Here is a 20,223-nt window from a genome sequence, read left to right on the forward strand (position 1 = left end):
CCCTGTTTGCATCATTCGTTAGGGTATTTGCAATGAAAATTACTAACCCTGGGATAATGCACCTGTCTCGCGATTTGCCAACACCCACTAAACTTCCAAGGGTCGCACCCAGTGACTTCCCTGGCGTCCAAGTTAATTCTGTGACGGTGCAGGTTATTTGCACTGGTCCCGAGGCGGAGTCGCAGTTATTAACCTAGATACCGTGAGGTGGAGCCGGTGATTCACCCTCGCACACAACTGAGGAGGAGCTGGTGCCCTCGCCCCGTATGCCAATATCCCCGCCTTGTCTGAGACACCAAGCTCCGTGATACGCAGAGGCCGAGGAAGTGCGAGAGGTGCTGGGGGCGTCAAGTAACGGGCCTGTCAGGAAACTAGCCTCTTCGCCGCGACTCGGATTTCATGCAGCCACTGCGAGTCGCCTTCAGCGGACGGGACGGAAAAGGCGCCAGAATTGTCTGCTGAAGGCGGTCTGAGTTGTGCCACGGCCACCCCACCGCATGCGTTCCCCTGAACCCACCTCGGCTCTCCAAGCTGCGCCATGGCCGCTGCGCCGCCGTGCCCTTCTGAACCCTCCTCCACAGAACTCCGTCATGGTCGCCCCTTGCCCTTCTGATAATGCCCGCCAGTCCCTTTACTTTTTAGCCTGCCTTGCACAATGAGCGGCAGGCCGCCTGGGAAATTCCTGCTGCGGGACCTCTGCCTGTCACTGTTCGGAACCGTCGCTTTTCTTTGCGACGTGGCCGCCGACTTCTGGGTAGCCGCGCTGTACTTCAAGGGGGGACACTACTACTGGGGCGGGCTGGTGCTGGGCCTGTTTGGTCTGTCCTCGGCTTCGGTGCAGCTCTTGAGCTGGGGCTGGTATCGGGTGGACGGCCAGCAGCAAAATGAAGGAAAAGAAGCGGTTTCTCGGGAGGAGGAAGAGGAGGAGGAGGAGGAGGAAGAAGAGAAACCTGAGGTGGCCCTGGCAGACTTCATCTCTTACAAGCTACTCTCCGCCCCCCGCTGCCTGGTGCTGCTACATGTCTGTCAGTTGGGCTTCCTTCTCAGGTACTGTTCTGCACAGGGGATTTCATTCCCTGGCCATTAAATATGGGAGTTTATGCCACTTGATCTTTTGCTGTCTCATACTCTTGCACGCACGTTCCTACTCAGTCACCACCTAAAATCACCCTATCAGTCACTTTATTCATCTGTTTATCACCCCCATCTCTGTGTATCTAACGCCGAGGACACACGAACATGTTTTACAGTGTCGATACTAGCATACGTTATTTGGACATGATTTCAATTTTATTTGGTCACACCTACCTTAAAAGCTGGCATATTCTTCTCGTGAGCTTTATGATGTTTTTGAGCACCAGCAGCTGGAAAATGAATTGCTGTGGTAATGCTATCATATATTATTGGATAGGACTCTGAATTTTCCTTGAGCACACACCTAATTTAAACGGGGGCAGCGCTGGCATATATCGTGGAATCACATTGTTAATGGTAGAATGTATTATTTGGCCAGAACTCAGAATTTCTTTGGGGCGCACCTAACAACATTGGGAGCAAGGGCTGGCTTTTTTTTACAAATTTATTTAAACGGTTGCAGCACAGTAAAGCTTTTGGCAAAGGAACATGGCATTCATACATGCATAATGTGAACACAGGTAGGTCCACCCTCTCCCCCATATCTTTCACCACCTCCCTCCCTCAAATGTTCTCACGAGTCTCGACCGGCTCAGTGGGGGCAGCGACTCTGCCCTAAACCATCTTTCAGGAACTGTCTCGCCATTAGCGGTTTACACGTTTGCGCTGGGAAGTTTTGGTCATTCTCCAAGATCGGTGCCCAAATGTCTATAAACCCATGAAGGATCCCTTCTCTAGCCACTGTGACATATTCAGCCACTAGAATGTCCCACATCTTAATCCACCATAAGGTCAGCAGTTGACCTTCGGGTGACTTCCATGTTCAGGCGGTTCTAATTGTTGCAGCTAGAAGAAGTTGTGTGATTAGTTTGGCTGTCGATCTTGATCTGGGGTAACACCCATGACGCTCCCCCCCCCCCCCCCCCGCCCCAGCAGGACCACCACCTCGAACAAGGGAGCATTCCCACCACATATGGAAATAGGTACCCCAGTCCCCACATTTCCAACGTGCTGGCAGGCATTTTTTGTTGCAGCAACTTTCTACACGTGACAACTTTCTAAGACATCAAGACTGCTAGAGGATGCATGTTCTAAAAAAACCTAGGTGCATTGTTGCATGGCTACGTAGTTGAGATTATGGCACCATGACATGTGCCTATGCTGTAAGAGAAGCAGGCCACGGAATGTGTACTTGGTACTTTCCTTTGGCTAGTGATAATTGGTCCTCATTACCAGTCCGCCGGTACCCTGCCGGTTTTTCCGGTTCGGTTACCGCCGGACTCGTATTACCATTCCGCCTCCATGATTCCTGGAATTACCGGGGCATTACAACCCGGTGTCCCGGGAATTCCGGAGGCAGAATTCTGTAAATCCCCATTCCCATTGAGTCCTATAGGACTCAATGGGAATGGGGACCATGGAAACACTGGCACCATCTCGTGATGGTGCCAGTGTTTCCACGTCCGCCTGCAGGCGGGCGGCGTTAAACCCGCCAGGTCAGACCTGGCGGGAATGACACATCCTCCGCCTGCAGGACTCGATATCACCCGGTATGGAAACAATGGTGGTGGTGGGTTTACCGCCACCGTTATTTCCATACCTGGTGACTCGTAATGAGGCCCAATTGACTCTTGATGAGTAAGAAATGGTGTGCAGGGAATTGTGTGCAGGGAATTGTGGGGGTAAGTGCATTTTTATAACTGGCTAGTAAGCTCGTGAAATGAAATGTTTACCTCTGCCTAGTAATTATTTCATGTGTACCCCCTGTGGTTAAGTCTTCCTAATACAGAATGATTGCACATGGAAACCCAGGTTGAATTTCACATATGCCATAAAATATTTTGTTGTTTATTTTCTTAAATATTTTCTTGAAAAAACAAAGGTGAAACTTTCTATAAATATTCTGTATGTATACAATACAACTTGTATTGGTCGTAGAATAGATATTTGGTTCAGATTAACAAACACGTGCATCATTCTGTTACATCTGTCACGGGTACCTCAAACAAACCAATACAACACGATATAAATATTCTGTATGTACACAATACAATTTGCATTGGTCGTAGTAGAGATATTTGGTTCAGATTAACAAACACGTGCATCATTCTGTTACATCTGTCACGGGTACCTCAAACAAACCAATACAACACAATATAAATATTCTGTATGTACACAATACAACTTGCATTGGTCGTACTACAAACACGTGCATCATTCTGTTACATCTGTTAGGGGTACCGCAAACAAACAATACAACACAATATAAATATTCTGTATGTACACAATACAATTTGCATTGGTCGTAGTAGAGATATTTGGTTCACATTAACAAACACGTGCGTCATTCTGTTGCATCAGTCACGCTTTCCTCAAACAAACCAATACAACAGTAGACACTCGTTACTGTTCTAACCGAATGTGCACCGGAAACAAATTACAGACTAGTATAGTCTTTTTAAACACTTTTTAATGCACATTTTGAGTAAAACAAGCTTCACCCTTGTTGGTTAAAAAAAATATAATTTAACGAAATAAACAACACAATATATTTTAAAATATATGAAATTGAAGCTTACTGAATATTAGAATTCTATAATGGGTTTCCATACACAATAATGTTGTATTAGACAGGATGCTTAGGCACTCATTACTAGGGGGAGTGGGTCTCTTCTCTTAAATAAAGACAGATTGCGGAACTGCTGCTGTGTTCGTCCTATTATGTCATGGACTAAATGTGTGTGTTTTTAAACAATTTTATAATATTTAAGCCTTTAAATTTAAAGCCAGACATGCGGCACATTTTAGCCCCCCTAACCACTAGTGGTCTGTAGACCCACTCGAATACCTCTGAAGCTAGATTACTGTAGCACATCTAAAGGAAATCAGTCAGTATTGGAAGGTGAAGGGATCGCATTTCAGTGCAGCCTTATGATCTATTTATTATTAGTGCTAGCACTTCCATGCATAACTGTTAGCCGATTAAGCTACCATTGTTTTGCTCTATGACCTGTGTAGCACTGAATTGCTCCCCGGCTAGGTTCGCACTATAACAATATTTTATAATAATAGTAACAATATAGGCATACCATGTTGGGTATTTGTTGGTGGGGTGCACGAGACATGGCAATGATTACACAAAGACAATAATTACATTCTCTTCCTGCTTTTCCTCTCCTGCTCCAGCGCAGGTGCAAGCATTTTATTATCAGGGCTTTACAAATATGTTACAACCTGTGTAGTTGTCTGTGCATGGGGGTCAGCATCTCTGGGCTGAAATGGAGCTGAGATCGACTAAACTTCTTTTAATTTCTTCAACATTGGAATTGTTTTTGGCAAGCAAGGTAATACTGTTCATTTTCAGCCAGTCTGGTGTTGCAGGCTGATTCTTAAGGTGGGACAGAAATCGGGATATCCTATTTGCTTGTTGGCGACATTGGAGCAGTCTCAGCTTCAGTCTGCAAATTCTGCAATGTGATCTGGGATCTCTTGCACTATCTCTGGTGTTGAATCTGGAATGGGTTCTATATTGCCTTGGCCTATGATTCTGTTTTCATGGTCTCACCAGCGAGGATAGGAATAAAGCTTTGATGAGCAGGAGCAAAAAAAAGATCCTCGGTGGGAGGCATCACCAAGTAAGTGGGTGCATCCTCCGGAGAATGTGGAGCTAGAGCATAGCATTCCACAAGCCTAACTTCCACATGAGATTCACACCATACATTTTGTATATTATATGTGAAGCATTATGCTTGAAATGTCTTTCACAGTAGTTGTGTCCTAATGGTCCTTGATCCACATTCCCAAGCACAGGGAGTAAGTTTGTATGGTGCCAGTGGGCCTAGGGAGTCAACACTAGCTCCTGATGCTTGTTAATGGTTCACCCCCAGTCAAGGTGCTAAGGGTTGTTGTTCAGCATCACCCTTGTCTCGAGGCCAAGAGGGTGACATTTAAACAGGTTCAATGTTTAATCTCTTGACATTTTCTGTGAATCAAGACTTCAAAAGACTGTTGACCTATGATCTTTGCTAATTTTGTAATAACTTCTTTGGACTTGACAGCCTCTACTTTATTATCTGGAATGGGTCGTCAACAAGCACAAGGAAATAAACCCACCTGGGAGTGAGCAATAGTCAGCACAAACATGTTCCCAAGGGGAGTCACCCTCATGCTGCGTATTGACTTGAGCTTGTTGGGCTTGGATGCATGGCACGATATGCAAGAGTTCACTCGCCCTTCTGTCATTTGATCAATTCCAGGAGATCACATCTTTTCACAGAGATTCTTCTTTATTGCAACTATGCCTTGATGGGCTTCATGTGCTAGGAGAGTGATTATGGTGCCTCTATGTACGAGTCCTTCATCACAGAGGGCAGATAGAGCAGTGCTCATTGCTCCCCACAGGGTGTGGTATCTGTTGGTGTTTAAGATAGTTTTCCATTGGCCTTGTCCTAGAACTGATATAGCTTTCTGTGCTCAGTTGTGCTGTTCAGTCATTTCAGCAATCTCAGCCAACGTAAGTGACTAAGAAGGACTGCCTTTGTAGTCCTCAATACATGTTCCTCTTGGAGGCTTCCTGTATTTCCGTAGCCATGACTAGCAGCATGGCCGTGAGCCAAAAAGGTTTATGGTAGGTTAAGCTTTTGAAATGGCTCACATAAAGGAAAAGTTAAAAATAGCGAACACCTGATGGCTCCACGTACGATTTGTGAGTATCTTTGCTCTCTTGGTATACGAGCCCCGCTGTCAAAGGTCACAGTATCTGTCCTTCCTTGGTGGTCGGATTGTGTGACCACTGCACCTAGGCCAAACTGACTTACTTCAACGAAAATTTCATTGTCTTTCTTCATTTCGAAAAATGATATGGAGTTCTCAGTGAGTGCGTCTTGTACTGATTGAAGTACTTTTTGATGTTTTCCAATCCAGTCCTAGGTGGAGGAACCTTTCGTGACTTCCCTTACTTAGCTGTTATATGAGTGTAGTGAGTTGTGGTGCGAATGACCACAGCAGTACACATTTCTGAGAAAGCTTTTAGATTCCGAGACCGTTTGTGGCTCTGTGATAGTTTTGATACCTGCAACATATTTTCGATTGGTCATGATGCACTTTCAGACAAATTCAAAAGTTCAAGTTTTTCTTTGAGAAATACACATTTTTCTTTGGGCAGGGTCAGCCCACAATCTTACAGGTGTTGGAGGAAAATGTGTTCCTCCTCTGTGCAAGCGTACATCAATATGTCGTTTCTTATGTTTATTACTCCCTGAAGTCCACCGAAGGTAGTTCAATTACATCTTGTAAGGCGTTGACAGAAAGAAACCCCCAAACCACCATGTTTTGTCTCGTCTGAGTCTGACTTGTGTCAGAGGTTGTGATCTTCCAAGACTCTTTGCTGAGCTTTAGTTGATGATAACCAGCACTTACATGGAGCTTTGCAAACATGATGGCACCTGTCAGATGCGGAATGAGGTCATGATGTTGTGACGATCCCCGTGAATGAATTGCTCCGTTTGGGATGTGCATGTCTATGCAGATGCACTCTTCGTTTTATTGGCTTATTACTATTGGGAACACCCAGGGCGTTGGTTCCCTTTACTTTTGCAATTATTCCTGCCTCTGCAGCATGTTCTGCCTGTCATGGCCCCAAACACTGTTGGACAAGTAGATTGGATTTCATGTCCATGTTGGTGTGAAATCCTATCGCAGGGGGATTGGCATGTCAAAGGTATTGACTTTGGTGGTTGATTGGTGAGGCTGTGATGAAATTGTTTTGAATTTGTATTTTCTTAGCATGGTAATAGATGTCCTTGTGCCAGTTGTGGCCGACAAACACACTTCGTCAAAGTTGGTTCTATATCTGGGTGCAGACCGGTTGCTTTGTGGTGTAATCTTCTATTTCATGGATGTAAAAGATTTCCTCTTTGCTGGACAACTTGAAGTGTGTTTGTCATGTTCATTCTTTGGTATAACAACAAACATTTTGGAAGCATCAGTGATCCCTGTCTGCATTGTTGACTTCATTGTGCACACATTGGTAATCTGTTTTAACTTTGCTGCAGCTTTTGTATACTTGACTGTCACGGGGTAGAGGTTCTCAGTATGTGTATGAGTAGCTTGTGGAAGGGCTTGTTTCAGACTTCAAAAGGTGGGAAGTCTCTCGTCTTCCTTTGCATAATGCAAAGTGCTTATTCACAGGCCATTGGCCCAATTGATTGCTCCACACCACAGCGTAAGAGAATGCAAACTCATGATTTCTGTCAATTTCTTGATTTTCAGGAGGAGATATGACCTTTTCTTGTATTGTGCCTGTGTAGCCTGGTGGAATTGTAGCCTTATATAACTTGAACTCTTAGTTGTGAGATGATGTACTGACACATGAACATTGTCCATTTAGTCGCCAGTCTCTTGGGCAATCCTTAGAATATGAATTGTATTGTAGCCTGGGTTCACTTGCTGTTGAAATTGCATTGTTACTCTGACACTGGCAGCCATATATTTTTCGTCTTTGCGTATGATGGCTACTAACAAGTCTAGATTGTGTATGTCTTCCCGTACCAGGTGAAGCCAAATGGATCTCTTCAGTTATTGATTCACTTCACACATGGCACAGAAATAGTTTGTCTTCAGTGTCACAGATGGCCTCAAGAACACACCAACTGCCGGAGACAGTTCAAGGGTTTTTATTTTGATACTGATTTTGATATTGATTGAAACAGGCTCTAAATACTGTCCCTCTCTCATTAACCTATGAGTGCGCAGTCCTGCCCTAACCAGACTTTCCTTAACCCTTAGAGATCGGTAACCCTACTGTCTACAAGCTGTCTGCCTTCTTGTGACGACCTAAAGGCCAATACCTTCTCTATCCTTCCACTGGCAAGGATCTTGTTCCCAGGGTAACTTGATCTCCAAAGGTATGATTCAAGATTTGTGCCTTCCAGAAACTCAGATCTTACCCTCTCTGGTCCTCAAGCGCTTTGATATTCCTCTTCCTATCGCCTCCTACACTCTACCCACTGACTCTCCTTCCTCTTCCTCATACCCGCTCTTTGTTCCCTCTGATGTTTCTCTCTCCCTGTCTGTCTTTATGGAATACCTCCACCCGTCGATCTTACTCAGCACTACTCTCCCCTCTCTTCACTAAACCCCCTCTCCTCACTACTACTACTCTCAGCACCAATACTACTCCCCTTTCAACACCACTACTAGTCACCCTCTCCTTGCTACTGCAGCTCTCCCCTATCAACACCACTACTATTCACCCCTTTCCACAAAATTACTACCCTTCCCCACTTTACACTTCAACTACTTCTCCCTGTTCCACACCACTGCCACTATCCCTCCCCTACCCACACTTCGACAACTGTCACACCTTCGTGTGCTCTAGCACCTTGAAGCATTTGTTTGTGTACCACTTTGGATAGCTTGATCTCAGTGTTTCATATTTGCAATTTCAATCTAAATCATCTCCCTCTTTTCTTATCACTTTGGATGGCTTGATCTCAGTGTTCTGTGGTTACAATTCAAGTTATATTAGATCATTTGATATAACTTAGTGTCCCTTAAGAATGGCGCGGTCTGATTTCTAGAGAAAGGACGCTAAAGAAAATTCCTCATTCATCCCACGGGGCTCCAATGAATCCAATTTATGGATCAAGTACATTTCTCTTCTTGTCATTATGTCCTGCATATTACCGCCTCTCGGAAGCTGTGACAAAGCAAGGCATAAAATAAGCAATGTCGCATAGCAATTTGCTATGCAATTCTGTAGGTTTGCTAATCAATTGAACACTTGTATAGCAAAGTTAGCTATTTAAGTTGCCCTCTTCAATGAAGAATGTTAGCCTCTAGAGCTCCATTTGCTTTATGATTGTATTATATATTACCACCTGGAGGAGACAGCTGGCCAAACTGTTTTCACTGTGAATTTTGTTGCAGCGACACATTGCAGACCGGAAGATAAGTGTTTCCCGAATCAGAGATTTCGCAAAACACCTTTCGATTCAACGCTCCCGAGCTGCACAGGGTTCCCCCCCCCCACAAGGATTTCCCTGGTAACATCACGATGCACCCGAGTTAGCCTCAGGATAACAAGGGGGTGTCGGGTAGATTCTCATAGCATCAGGAGACACAGAACAAGCAGGTTAGTGGTCTCTCATTGTCTAGAGTGTTGGTTTAAATGCAATTTGAATTATCCTTACAAACCAAACATTACAGAACGCAATACGTCCGCACGTCGAATAGAAAAGAACTCTGTTGCCTAGCAACAGCTCATAACACAGAAAAACCACAGCGAGTCTGTTGCCGTCTCGAAAAATGGTGCCACAGTAGATAAGACCGACATACTCTGACAATACAGCGGTAAGGACACAGAATAGAAGGGAATTATCCACCGTATGTCTAAACACTCTTGAACCAATTCGGGTCACCTAGCTAAACGCGATACGTTTGTTTGCCCGTAGGGACACGCAGCGTATCATAAAGGAACCAAATAGGATTTTGAATTACTGTCACCAAACACAGATGGTAAGTATACATACGTTTAAAATAACTTATTGTCAGTATAAGCAGTGTCAATCATAGAAAATTGAATCCACACTGAAGAACGTCCTGCGTTCATCTTTATTCGCAGAGTATTATACATTAGAACCAAGAAAAGGCGATGCCTGATCCCTTGCCATTAATACAGCGACAAAGAATATTGACAACCTTTTTTTCTGGTGAGTACGAATTAAGGACTCAAAAAAGTGAGCCTTTGACGAAAATACTAAATACCAACAGATGCTAATATGTGACATCCTTTATGGGAAACCACATTGGTGTAACACTATTCAAGAAAACATCCTATCATCCAGCGAGTATGGACTAACACAGTAGACGGAATACTACCTCCACTAAGGTAACATGTCTGTGTAGAGACTAAAACATATATAGCACATAATCACTAGAGCAGAGGAGTATTTTCCCACTGAAAGAGTGATAGATGTGTGATAAATAGTGATATATCTTGAACATATTACCCATAGGTGATTCCCAAACATTGACCATAAAACTCATAGAAGTACCATAGATGGTCGTCTGCCATCTCCAAGAGGCATGACTTTAGGTAAGGAATCTATAAAGAGAACTTGGTTATTACAGTAAAGAGTGAACAATTGGGTAAAAAAAAAATCCAGACGAACATCTAAATTTTGAATTTTTTTTATAGAAATGTGTGTACATTATGAAATCTGAAAATGAAATTATATCTTGCTCCTGAAGAAGGGAAATTATTCTCTTATTCTCTTTGGTATTAAAATGTTTGGAACAATTGTTTGTGATGATTGAACAAATCTTTCCTTGAACATAGTACCCAACAACACTGGGTTGTTCAGCAGAACCCGAACCTAAAAGGCCTGGTCCGGCCATTGTGTACCAGGTATATGGTCCAGCACGGGCTGGAGTCCTTTTATAACTTTTGGACGTGTGGTGAAGACCAACAGTGAGTAGTAATGATCATGCTTCTTGTGTAGCTAGGGAGTCCGGCTCAGTTTATTAGCAGTTATCTTCAGGCAGGTTTCCAGGTGGGCACAGTACCAGGATGTAAGCAATGGGATTCCTCAGATTAGTGCCTGCCCTCCAGGGGGGTCAAAGAGTCACGTGCAAATTGCTAGCTCAGTGGTAGGATATTGTCACTGGGTGTGCAGGTGATACGCACTCATTGTTTCGTGGCCTGTGTGTCTGTGCCCATTGCAGTTGCCCGCGCCTCTGGCAGTCTGCTTTGGGTGATTGCGAGTGCCAACAGTCCTCTGAAGCGGGTCTGGTTTACTGCTGCAATAATCTGATTCCTATTTTCTTTATCCCCAGTAGCGGGGAGGTGTCGTGGTTCGACTCTGTGTGTGCAATGGTGATCGGTGCGCAGAAGCCAGCCAGTAAAGGGGGAAGTAGAGAGATTGGGGGGGAGATCCACTTGGGCCTCCCTCGCCCAGCTGCAAGACGTGTTTCGCGGAAGACTGGTGTCCCTGTTTGGGCCAGGTGTGTTTGTGCGCAAGTTATGGGCACTGGGATACCGCAGCGGCAAGAGGCACCTACCGCTTGGTGAGGAGCAGTGAGCCCGGGGTTAGGCAGTGGAAATGGTGCCCCGAGTAGTTCTCCAGAGTCTTGGGCTATTGGGCGTTACTTCAACTGGCTCCCATGGAGAAGCCCAGGCAGCACTTCACATTGGCAGTGCCCTGTCAGATGTTGCGTGTACTGTGATCAGCTCTGCCGGGTAGGGCCACAAGTCCCGGTCCGTACCCCTCGTTACATGTGAGGGCCGCCGGCAGGTCGCATCAACACTGTCCAGGTGGCAGTCAGGGTGTGCTCTACAGACATGCGTCCAGCGGATCGTGGGTGAGCTGGATCCGTGTCGGTGGTCGAAGCCTGCAGTATTTAGAAGCTTCATTGTCCTTTTCTTCCCCTCGCTGCGGCCGCCATCTTGGTACGCAAGGGGACGCCGGTTACATCCTAATTCATTCAGCTTCTTGATTCTGATTTCTTCCAGGAAAAGGTTTGTTAGTCGGGCGTTGCATTCCCCCGCTTAGGAGCGTATTTCTTTGCTGTATCGTGTTATCTTGGCTGCCCTTGTAAGGATCGGAGCAAGATCTTGGAGGGAGCTCCACGCAGCTAGGTCTTACCGCATTGGCTCAGACCACATCCCTCCTCCAATTTCAGTTATTAACCGTAGGTTTACAGGAGTTGTTCTCGATCAGCCAGCTTAGGATTCCCATAATATTTTCTTGCAATGTATTAGAGGACTGGGCATTCCCACCCTGCCTGTTACCAGGCAACAGTTTATCCCATATGTAGTCCGCACCCGATTTTATGGTGTTTGTAACTTTGTGTAATAACTGTAGACTATTGATCTGAATGCCTTAATACGAAATCTGCAGAATCCACTAACCTGGTCAGATGACAGCAGTGAGCAGCGAGAAGCAATTGAGAATCCCCCTGAGAATCTTACCTCCTCTCGTCCGAAGAACCAGGAACGGAGGGAAGCAACACCACCAGGGAAACCCTCTGGGGAAAAAAACCCTGGTTGATGTAGGAGGAGGCTTGGCACAGCGTGTAGTCACTTCAGAGGCTTTGTGTCAGGAGTCTATGTGGTCTCTCAGATCCAATGACGGGTGAATGAAGCAACAGTCTCCCGAAAAACTCCTTAGGTATGTTTCTAATAAGAGAGAAAAGACGTTACTTCTAGGTAGAGTAGTAGAAAGTGAAACCCTGAAAACTACCCGCCTGTATAGCATAAAGGAAGGCTGTCTGTTTGCACGGTGGCGGGTCTTATACCTGTCTGCAAGGGGAAGAGATGCGAGTATGATGCCAGGAAATTCTAAGTACGGGAAATCAAGAAAGGATTGGAGCGAAACCTACGTGGTCAGTGCTGGAGTTAAAAGTAAACAGGAAACCTGCATGGATACGTCACGCATCAGAACTGGACTCGATCATCTGAGATAAGGTAAGGATTCTACGGAAAACAATAGGGTTAGTATCCGATCTGACAGAAAAGTAATGAAATGACTGAACGGATGAAGATCCCCTTACTGAAGCCCTCAAAAGATGAGTCTTGGCAAAGAGAAAGGTAGTCCGTTCCAGAAATGGGGGCGTTTCTATGCAATGTGTAATGGTAGTTCTTAGCGGGAGAGCGGGTGTAACTCTGGGAATAAATGAACCTATAAATCAAGGAAGAGATTAGAGAAGAGCAGAATTAGTAAAGAGAAAGGCTCCTAGGAACGGAAAATTTACGGAGTGTCCTGCTGTGGAGTAGCGACGCGTCGGACCGCGGAACCGCTGCCACTATATGTTGACACGTGACCCTCTGCCGGTGTCCATGTCGTGCGTGAGAATCCAGACTCAAACTCTGAAACGAAGCAGGTACAAACAGCGGCCATTTTAGGAGGGGTCAGGAATAGAGAATGACATACTCTGCTGCGATGCCACAAAGACCAACGGCGGTAATGGGATGTAACACAGGGAGAGGGACCAGTACTCTCAGCCTAGGTCCAAGAACCTGTTTTTGTGACTTCTAATCAGGTTGGCAGTTCCAGCTGTAGTACACTGGAATCGACTACTTTGATGCACCGTGTTTTTGATTGGTTCAAAGAATTCAAAGTCTTTAGTCTTTTGTGAGTCAGTGACAATAACTCTGATCTATTGATATATAAGCAGGAGTCTCTCTTACCCTGGTATTGCTGCATTTGAAAATGGGATATTTGCTTGGTGTAGGATTTTCCTTCGAGATTCTGGTTACACAGGGCACAGGTACTTCAGCAGTTCTTACTGGATTTTCCAGCTCCCCACAAGGAGATTGTAACACGTCTTCCACTTCATCGAACCCAAGAACCTCATCACATATTATTGAGTCTTCATCTGCTACTGCATTTGGTTTCTGTGTCGTAGTTATCTAATTTGTTATCGCCCCCTTTGCGGTCATGTTCTTCTTCTTCTTTTTGTTTTTCTTATTATTCTTCCTTACATTTTGTGGTTGTTCCTTGATAAATATTTGCAAGTCAGTTCCAGGGTGACTTTGAGATTCAGTTGCCTCTAACTGTGTTCTCTTCCGTCATTTTATTTGTTTACGCTGCTTCCTAGTTAGATAAGTTGTTGAGACATTACTTTCTTGATTGATGTTTCTGATACATTCGAGGCTGATCTCCTCTGGAGTTTGATGTATGCTGTTAGATTGTATTGCATCTGAGATAAGGTAAGGATTCTACGGAAAACAATAGGGTTAGTATCCGATCTGACAGAAAAGTAATGAAATGACTGAACGGATGAAGATCCCCTTACTGAAGCCCTCAAAAGATGAGTCTTGGCAAAGAGAAAGGTAGTCCGTTCCAGAAATGGGGGCGTTTCTATGCAATGTGTAATGGTAGTTCTTAGCGGGAGAGCGGGTGTAACTCTGGGAATAAATGAACCTATAAATCAAGGAAGAGATTAGAGAAGAGCAGAATTGGTTAAGAGAAAGGCTCCTAGGAACGGAAAATTTACGGAGTGTCCTGCTGTGGAGTAGCGACGCGTCGGACCGCGGAACCGCTGCCACTATATGTTGACACGTGACCCTCTGCCGGTGTCCATGTCGTGCGTGAGAATCCAGACTCAAACTCTGAAACGAAGCAGGTACAAACAGCGGCCATTTTAGGAGGGGTCAGGAATAGAGAATGACATACTCTGCTGCGATGCCACAAAGACCAACGGCGGTAATGGGATGTAACACAGGGAGAGGGACCAGTACTCTCATAGCCTAGGTCCAAGAACCTGTTTTTGTGACTTCTAATCAGGTTGGCAGTTCCAGCTGTAGTACACTGGAATCGACTACTTTGATGCACCGTGTTTTTGATTGGTTCAAAGAATTCAAAGTCTTTAGTCTTTTGTGAGTCAGTGACAATAACTCTGATCTATTGATATATAAGCAGGAGTCTCTCTTACCCTGGTATTGCTGCATTTGAAAATGGGATATTTGCTTGGTGTAGGATTTTCCTTCGAGATTCTGGTTACACAGGGCACAGGTACTTCAGCAGTTCTTACTGGATTTTCCAGCTCCCCACAAGGAGATTGTAACACGTCTTCCACTTCATCGAACCCAAGAACCTCATCACATATTATTGAGTCTTCATCTGCTACTGCATTTGGTTTCTGTGTCGTAGTTATCTAATTTGTTATCGCCCCCTTTGCGGTCATGTTCTTCTTCTTCTTTTTGTTTTTCTTATTATTCTTCCTTACATTTTGTGGTTGTTCCTTGATAGATATTTGCAAGTCAGTTCCAGGGTGACTTTGAGATTCAGTTGCCTCTAACTGTGTTCTCTTCCGTCATTTTATTTGTTTACGCTGCTTCCTAGTTAGATAAGTTGTTGAGACATTACTTTCTTGATTGATGTTTCTGATACATTCGAGGCTGATCTCCTCTGGAGTTTGATGTATGCTGTTAGATTGTATTGCATCGATCAGAGCATCTAGCTCTTTATCTGGGTCCTCACTTGTTGTTTTTGCTGGCATGACTTTAGCAACTTCTTGCAGGATTTTTCCACTAAGCCGAAGTGAAGTGGAGAAAGAAGCACCAAAGGTAGGGGGTTTATACATTCGGTCAATGAGTCCGTTGGATGTATTGCCACTGGTTCAACCTGCAAAAAGGATATCATAGTGCCAGCAGACTAATCCTTTCCCCCACCATTTCTGCGAGGGGAGCTAGTAACCTGGGAGCTTGTTTTACTAGCTTTACTTCTGGTGGCAGTGTCCACCGAGTCCTTCTTGTATGGTGCATTTTTCCTCAGGTTGTAGTTGCTTGCTCTGCAGAGTAGTTTACCAGGCATGCGTTCGCTAGGCAAAATAAGTGCTTCAGGCAATCTTCTGGTGATTTAGCAGAACAATTTGTAGGTGATATTTGTCAGAGACAAAGAAATAAAGGCAACTGTAGTGACTCATCGTTGTGTAGCTCAGCAACAGCGGGAGGGAGCAGTTCTTCTTTCCAATGTGGGAGGGAAGAGGGGCAGCCCGCTCCACTTCCACTCCTTCACCCCTCACCAAACACCAAAAACGTGTCCCTCAAACTTTGCACGTGTGCCTGGATTGAAAGGGAAGGACCTCCTCCTTTGTTAAAGGGCCAGTAGTCAGCGTTGTCCTGCAGCGTTGTATGGCTATTCCAAGCCGAGAATTTTGCAGTTTCACCAGCAAAGTAGGCGGGAGCACAACGGGCAGTCTCACAGACATAGACACACCAAACACTTCTCCCTCACAATTTGCCCGAGCGCTTTGCGCGTGTGCCTGGATTTAAAGGGAAGTATTGCCTCCTTTGTTAAAGGGCCAGCAGACAGCGTTGTCCTGCAGTGTTGTATGGCTATTCCAAGCCTCAAATTTTGCGGTTTCACCAACAAAGTAGGAGGCAGCACAACGACAGTCTCACAGACGTAGACACACCCAACACTTGTCCCTCTTACAGTAGGCCTTATATGTTGCCTATAGCTAACGTCATTCCTGACGTCCGTTTCTCTACTTCCTTAATCCATTTTCCTGCACCGGAAATCAAACTCGGCAGTGTGTTGTTTAAATTATCCTTATCCATCTGTGGCCATGGTATATATTGTGGTCGACCCCCTCCTTTCTCTAATAGTGGGAACTGTGAAAACCCTGATCCTTTATCACAACTACCCACACCCCTTGTCTTCCAGACAGCATTATCATCGCCTGCTAGTTTTCTCTCTGGCAATTCCCTTAGTCTGCTCACATAGGGCGGGATGCGTCCCCTTGACTGTACGATTGTACTAGTGGTTGATCAGTATATGGTACTGGTGTTTTTCTTATAGGGTTCTCTAGATCTAGCCATTTTACTCATTTATCCATGTTTGATTCTCTTGAAAATCCATATGCGCCTTCTTCTCGCGTCTCCTTATTTTGTTTCCTTTCCTCATCTAACATCATTATAACCCAACTCGTGTGACTACTGTCCTCTTCCGCATCCTCAAGATCCAACCCACTTGAGGATATAGTCCTAGGATTGTTTATTCTGACATCATCTAAACTTCCTGCGGTTCCCCTAAAGGATGCTCCTTGTTCACCCTCTTGAGTTCTGTACACTTCCTTATCCCTCATTTGTATATATAGTTTCCCCATTTTTGTTCCTATGCTCTCTGTATCTTCTTCTCTACATGTTGGTATATCTAATGGTGCTCGCCATCCCCCATGGGATAGTTGCGATCTTCTCTCTTCTTCGGTTCGCTTTTGCATTTCTATGGGTATCATGCTTCTACGGCATAAATACTCAATACCATCATCTTTAAATCCCCTGCTTCTTTTAATTTCTTCCTCCCTACTCCTAATTTCCCTTGATTCGTCTTCCTTTCCACTTCTTTGTAACTTATGTGTTTTCAATCTTTATGGCTTCTACTTCTTCTCACTTCTCCTCTTCTATCCTCCCTTTCTCCCTTTTTGCCTCATGCTTCCTTTGCTCTTCCCTTCGTTTGCATTCCTTGTCTCGCTCCTGTTTATATAACCTCGCTTCTTCCTACTTACTTTTTCGCTTTTTTATCTTGTTCTTCCCTGTCCTCTCTTTCTCGAACTCCACTAATACCTCTGCCATCTAACTTAAAGTAGTATTTGTCCTTCCATTCATTCATTCATTCATTCATTCATTCATTCATTCATTCATTCATTCATTCATTCATTCTGTACTATTGTTGTACCCTTAGCCATATCTGTTGTTCTCCTATGTTTCTCTGCCTCTTCTTCTATCTCTGTCTATCCCTCTTCTCATCACGCTGCTTGCTTTCATTGCGTGTCTGTATAGATATACGTTCTCTACTTTTGCTCTCTTCTTCTGTCTATTCACTAGTATAGGCAGGGTGTTCATATAGTGGATTAACTTACCCCGCTGCTGCTTTCAGTTCCTTTAAAGGGTAATACCCCTTCTCTTTAATCTTGATGTCTTGCTTCTCAGAATGGGAAAGAGGAGCTGAAGGTGTTACATGTTCCCCTTGATTTTGATTAAGCATCCACGCTTTATAGACTGGGTCTTCCTTCTCCTTCTGATACATTTTCCAGAGCACTTATACTGCCAATCTCCTCTCTAGCTTCTTTCCCTTATCTGTGGCATGCAAATATGTCATCAAATTTCACAATACTATGTTTGATAATGGGCCTCCTGGTCGGCCAGGGCATAAAAGTTTTATTGACTGTGCCCTTATTCCATTCGGAATGGTACTGCATAATCATGGCTGTATATCTTGGCAATGTCCTGCATAGGTGCGTGAGAGGTGTTGCCTCCATTACGACAAGCCGATTCAAGCTGTCAGTACTTACTCAAATGTTTCTCTTACTTCCAAATTATTTAAATATATTGTTTATTTTTGAGTAGGCACCATCAATCGCCATTCGTATTCCAAAAGATCAGGATGTTCCCCTATCTTAGTGTATTATTTTTTAAAACAAAATGTATGCAACGCTATTTTTCTACCTCATTCGTTTGTACTTTCCATTAATTAGTTTTATATTGTTCTTGGTTTTTTAGTATCTTTAGACTGTCTTCTTTACTTCTATTTTGATTTTAGCTTTTTGGTTGACGTTGATCCTTTGTCAAAAAGTGTAAGGAATTTTTTATTTTATTTATTTATCTTTCTCTATTCCTTCTTTGTTATTGCTATTTATTTTAAACACATAATTATGTATACAATCATATCATACCCTTTATATACCCTTTATATATGTGTACTTGTAATATACATACATATATTCCCCTTTACGTACGTCTTTTCCCACTACCTTAGTGTGTGCATTCTCCTCTCTTTTTATTTATCCCCTCTGAGGGTTTGACACTCACACTCCTACCTGGCTCTGCCAGTAGGAATCCTTAATATTCTGCTATAGAACTATAGTGTGTGCCCTTTCCGTCTCTCTTGAGCCCATGAATTTGAGGTATCCTTATCTGTTCTTCTTAATATAATCCCCAATAATCTAGTTACTTTCTATACTTTTGTTGTTTACAACATAACATAATTACAATCCCTACCTGATATGCTTTTACCAACTACGATGGTCTTACTTCTGGTCCTCAGCTCGAGTCCCCCGGTATTGAATCACCCGTAATCAACCTGTTCGCCTTTCGTCCACCTGGCACCTGCACGGACTGAACAGGAATTTCTTCAAAGGGGGACCTGCCAACCATATATCAGTCACGTGACTTTAGTATTAGAGCACCGCTCAGTGAAGGGAACTCCACACTCGTCTGGCTTATGGCGGGAGTCGTATATTGTCCAGGAACCTGGGTCTGGGTTCTAGGTCTGAGTTCTAGGTCGATTAGACCAGAACCATCCACACTGCTACCAAATGTGTTGAAGCATTTGTTTGTACTAGATGGAATTACCAAGTAAATACTTCAGACCAAATAACTGGACTGACTCAAAGGAGATAGAAAAATACTGCTTTAATCTCAAGAAGTAAAGCCGGGCGAATATACACTCATCAACTCGACTAATGCAGGAACACACTGTTTTTTCAATCGTGCATAGTTTATATAATGCTATATGCGTCATTGACGATATCCTACGTGTCATCTTATGTGGCAAACTTCAAAAACCTATAGAGGGGTGGGATTGGATTAGTGGATCATGTCTACATATAGAATGCATGAGTGTTAGACTCTCATTAGTGGCCCCTTGTCTGTAGGACACACCCTGAGCTACTTCTAATCACATGGTATAAAGCAATCATCATAGCAGAAAATATGGCAGCGGACTAATATTTTGCAACATTATATGAAAAGTGCATGGCAGACTATTCTAATTGGTTGGCAACCCAAATCCATCCTTGGACATTCGGCTTATTAGAACCACGTATATGGAAATGAAACCCAGGTGGTTGGAGATAGGTCAGCTCTACATTTGTTTCCTAATTAGGCCATCCTCTTTCATTGGTAGGCCTCATGCAGTCTTCTGTTTGAAGGTTGACCTTGCCAGTGTGCACAGTCTCGAGACATCCGAGGGAATATAGATATTTTTGCTTCAGGCCTAATGAATAGCCCCTGTTTGCAAGCTCTTCATCACGTGTTGTAAGACCATGAATTTGTCCATATCGACAGTGCTTTTAACCTTATTTGATTCAACTTTTGCTGGGTGCAGTTCTTCTTTTGTCCTTTAGAGACTTGCTCATTCTATCCCATACTGACTTATGCCTTTTAATCACTCAATATTTGGCATCAGTAAATGTTTGTGTTCCTCCTAATCTTTAGAAAATATGTAATTCTGCCTGGTCTACTCATAGACTCCCTTTGTGCTTTTTCTTCATTTCTCGAAATAGCATCCTTGGTTCAAAGCCAATGTACTCCTCTGTTTCACAAAGAAAACAGCTTTCTGCATTGTCTCTCCACGTTTAAGATCCTGGGCTCGTGTTTTTGAGGTAATTGGGTTGATTGACATGAGCCGCCGTCCATCTTGTTCTGATGGTAGTCCTAAACGTTGAATACCTCTCCTAAGCAAGCTTCTATGTATTCTTTCTACCTTGCGTTTCAGCATATTTACAGTTATTGACCAGGCGGCCACTTCATTCTTCTTTTTATTTGCATATACTGCGCCATGAAGTACATGTTTCTATTAC

General features: G+C 43.9%; 1 protein-coding gene across 2 annotated transcripts in view; it reads left to right on the forward strand.

Moving 5' to 3' along the window:
- The first annotated feature begins 243 nt into the window (after nt 1-243).
- XKR8 (XK related 8) overlaps nt 244-20,223 on the forward strand; it is a 245,027-nt gene continuing 225,047 nt past the window's right edge. Inside the window, exon 1 of one of the 2 annotated variants that reach the window (XR_011279632.1) lies at nt 244-1,047. Coding sequence is in view for 1 of the 2 variants with exons in the window: in XM_069623064.1 (XP_069479165.1) it covers nt 656-1,047 (392 nt within the window). In the remaining variant the exon portion in view is untranslated. The remainder of the gene's footprint in view (nt 1,048-20,223) is intronic. The other variant, XM_069623064.1, reaches the window with a different exon arrangement.

This window comes from Ambystoma mexicanum, chromosome 11 (genome assembly GCF_040938575.1).
Source record: "Ambystoma mexicanum isolate Mex_15411 chromosome 11, UKY_AmexF1_1, whole genome shotgun sequence".
NCBI classification, from domain to species: Eukaryota; Metazoa; Chordata; class Amphibia; order Caudata; family Ambystomatidae; genus Ambystoma; species Ambystoma mexicanum.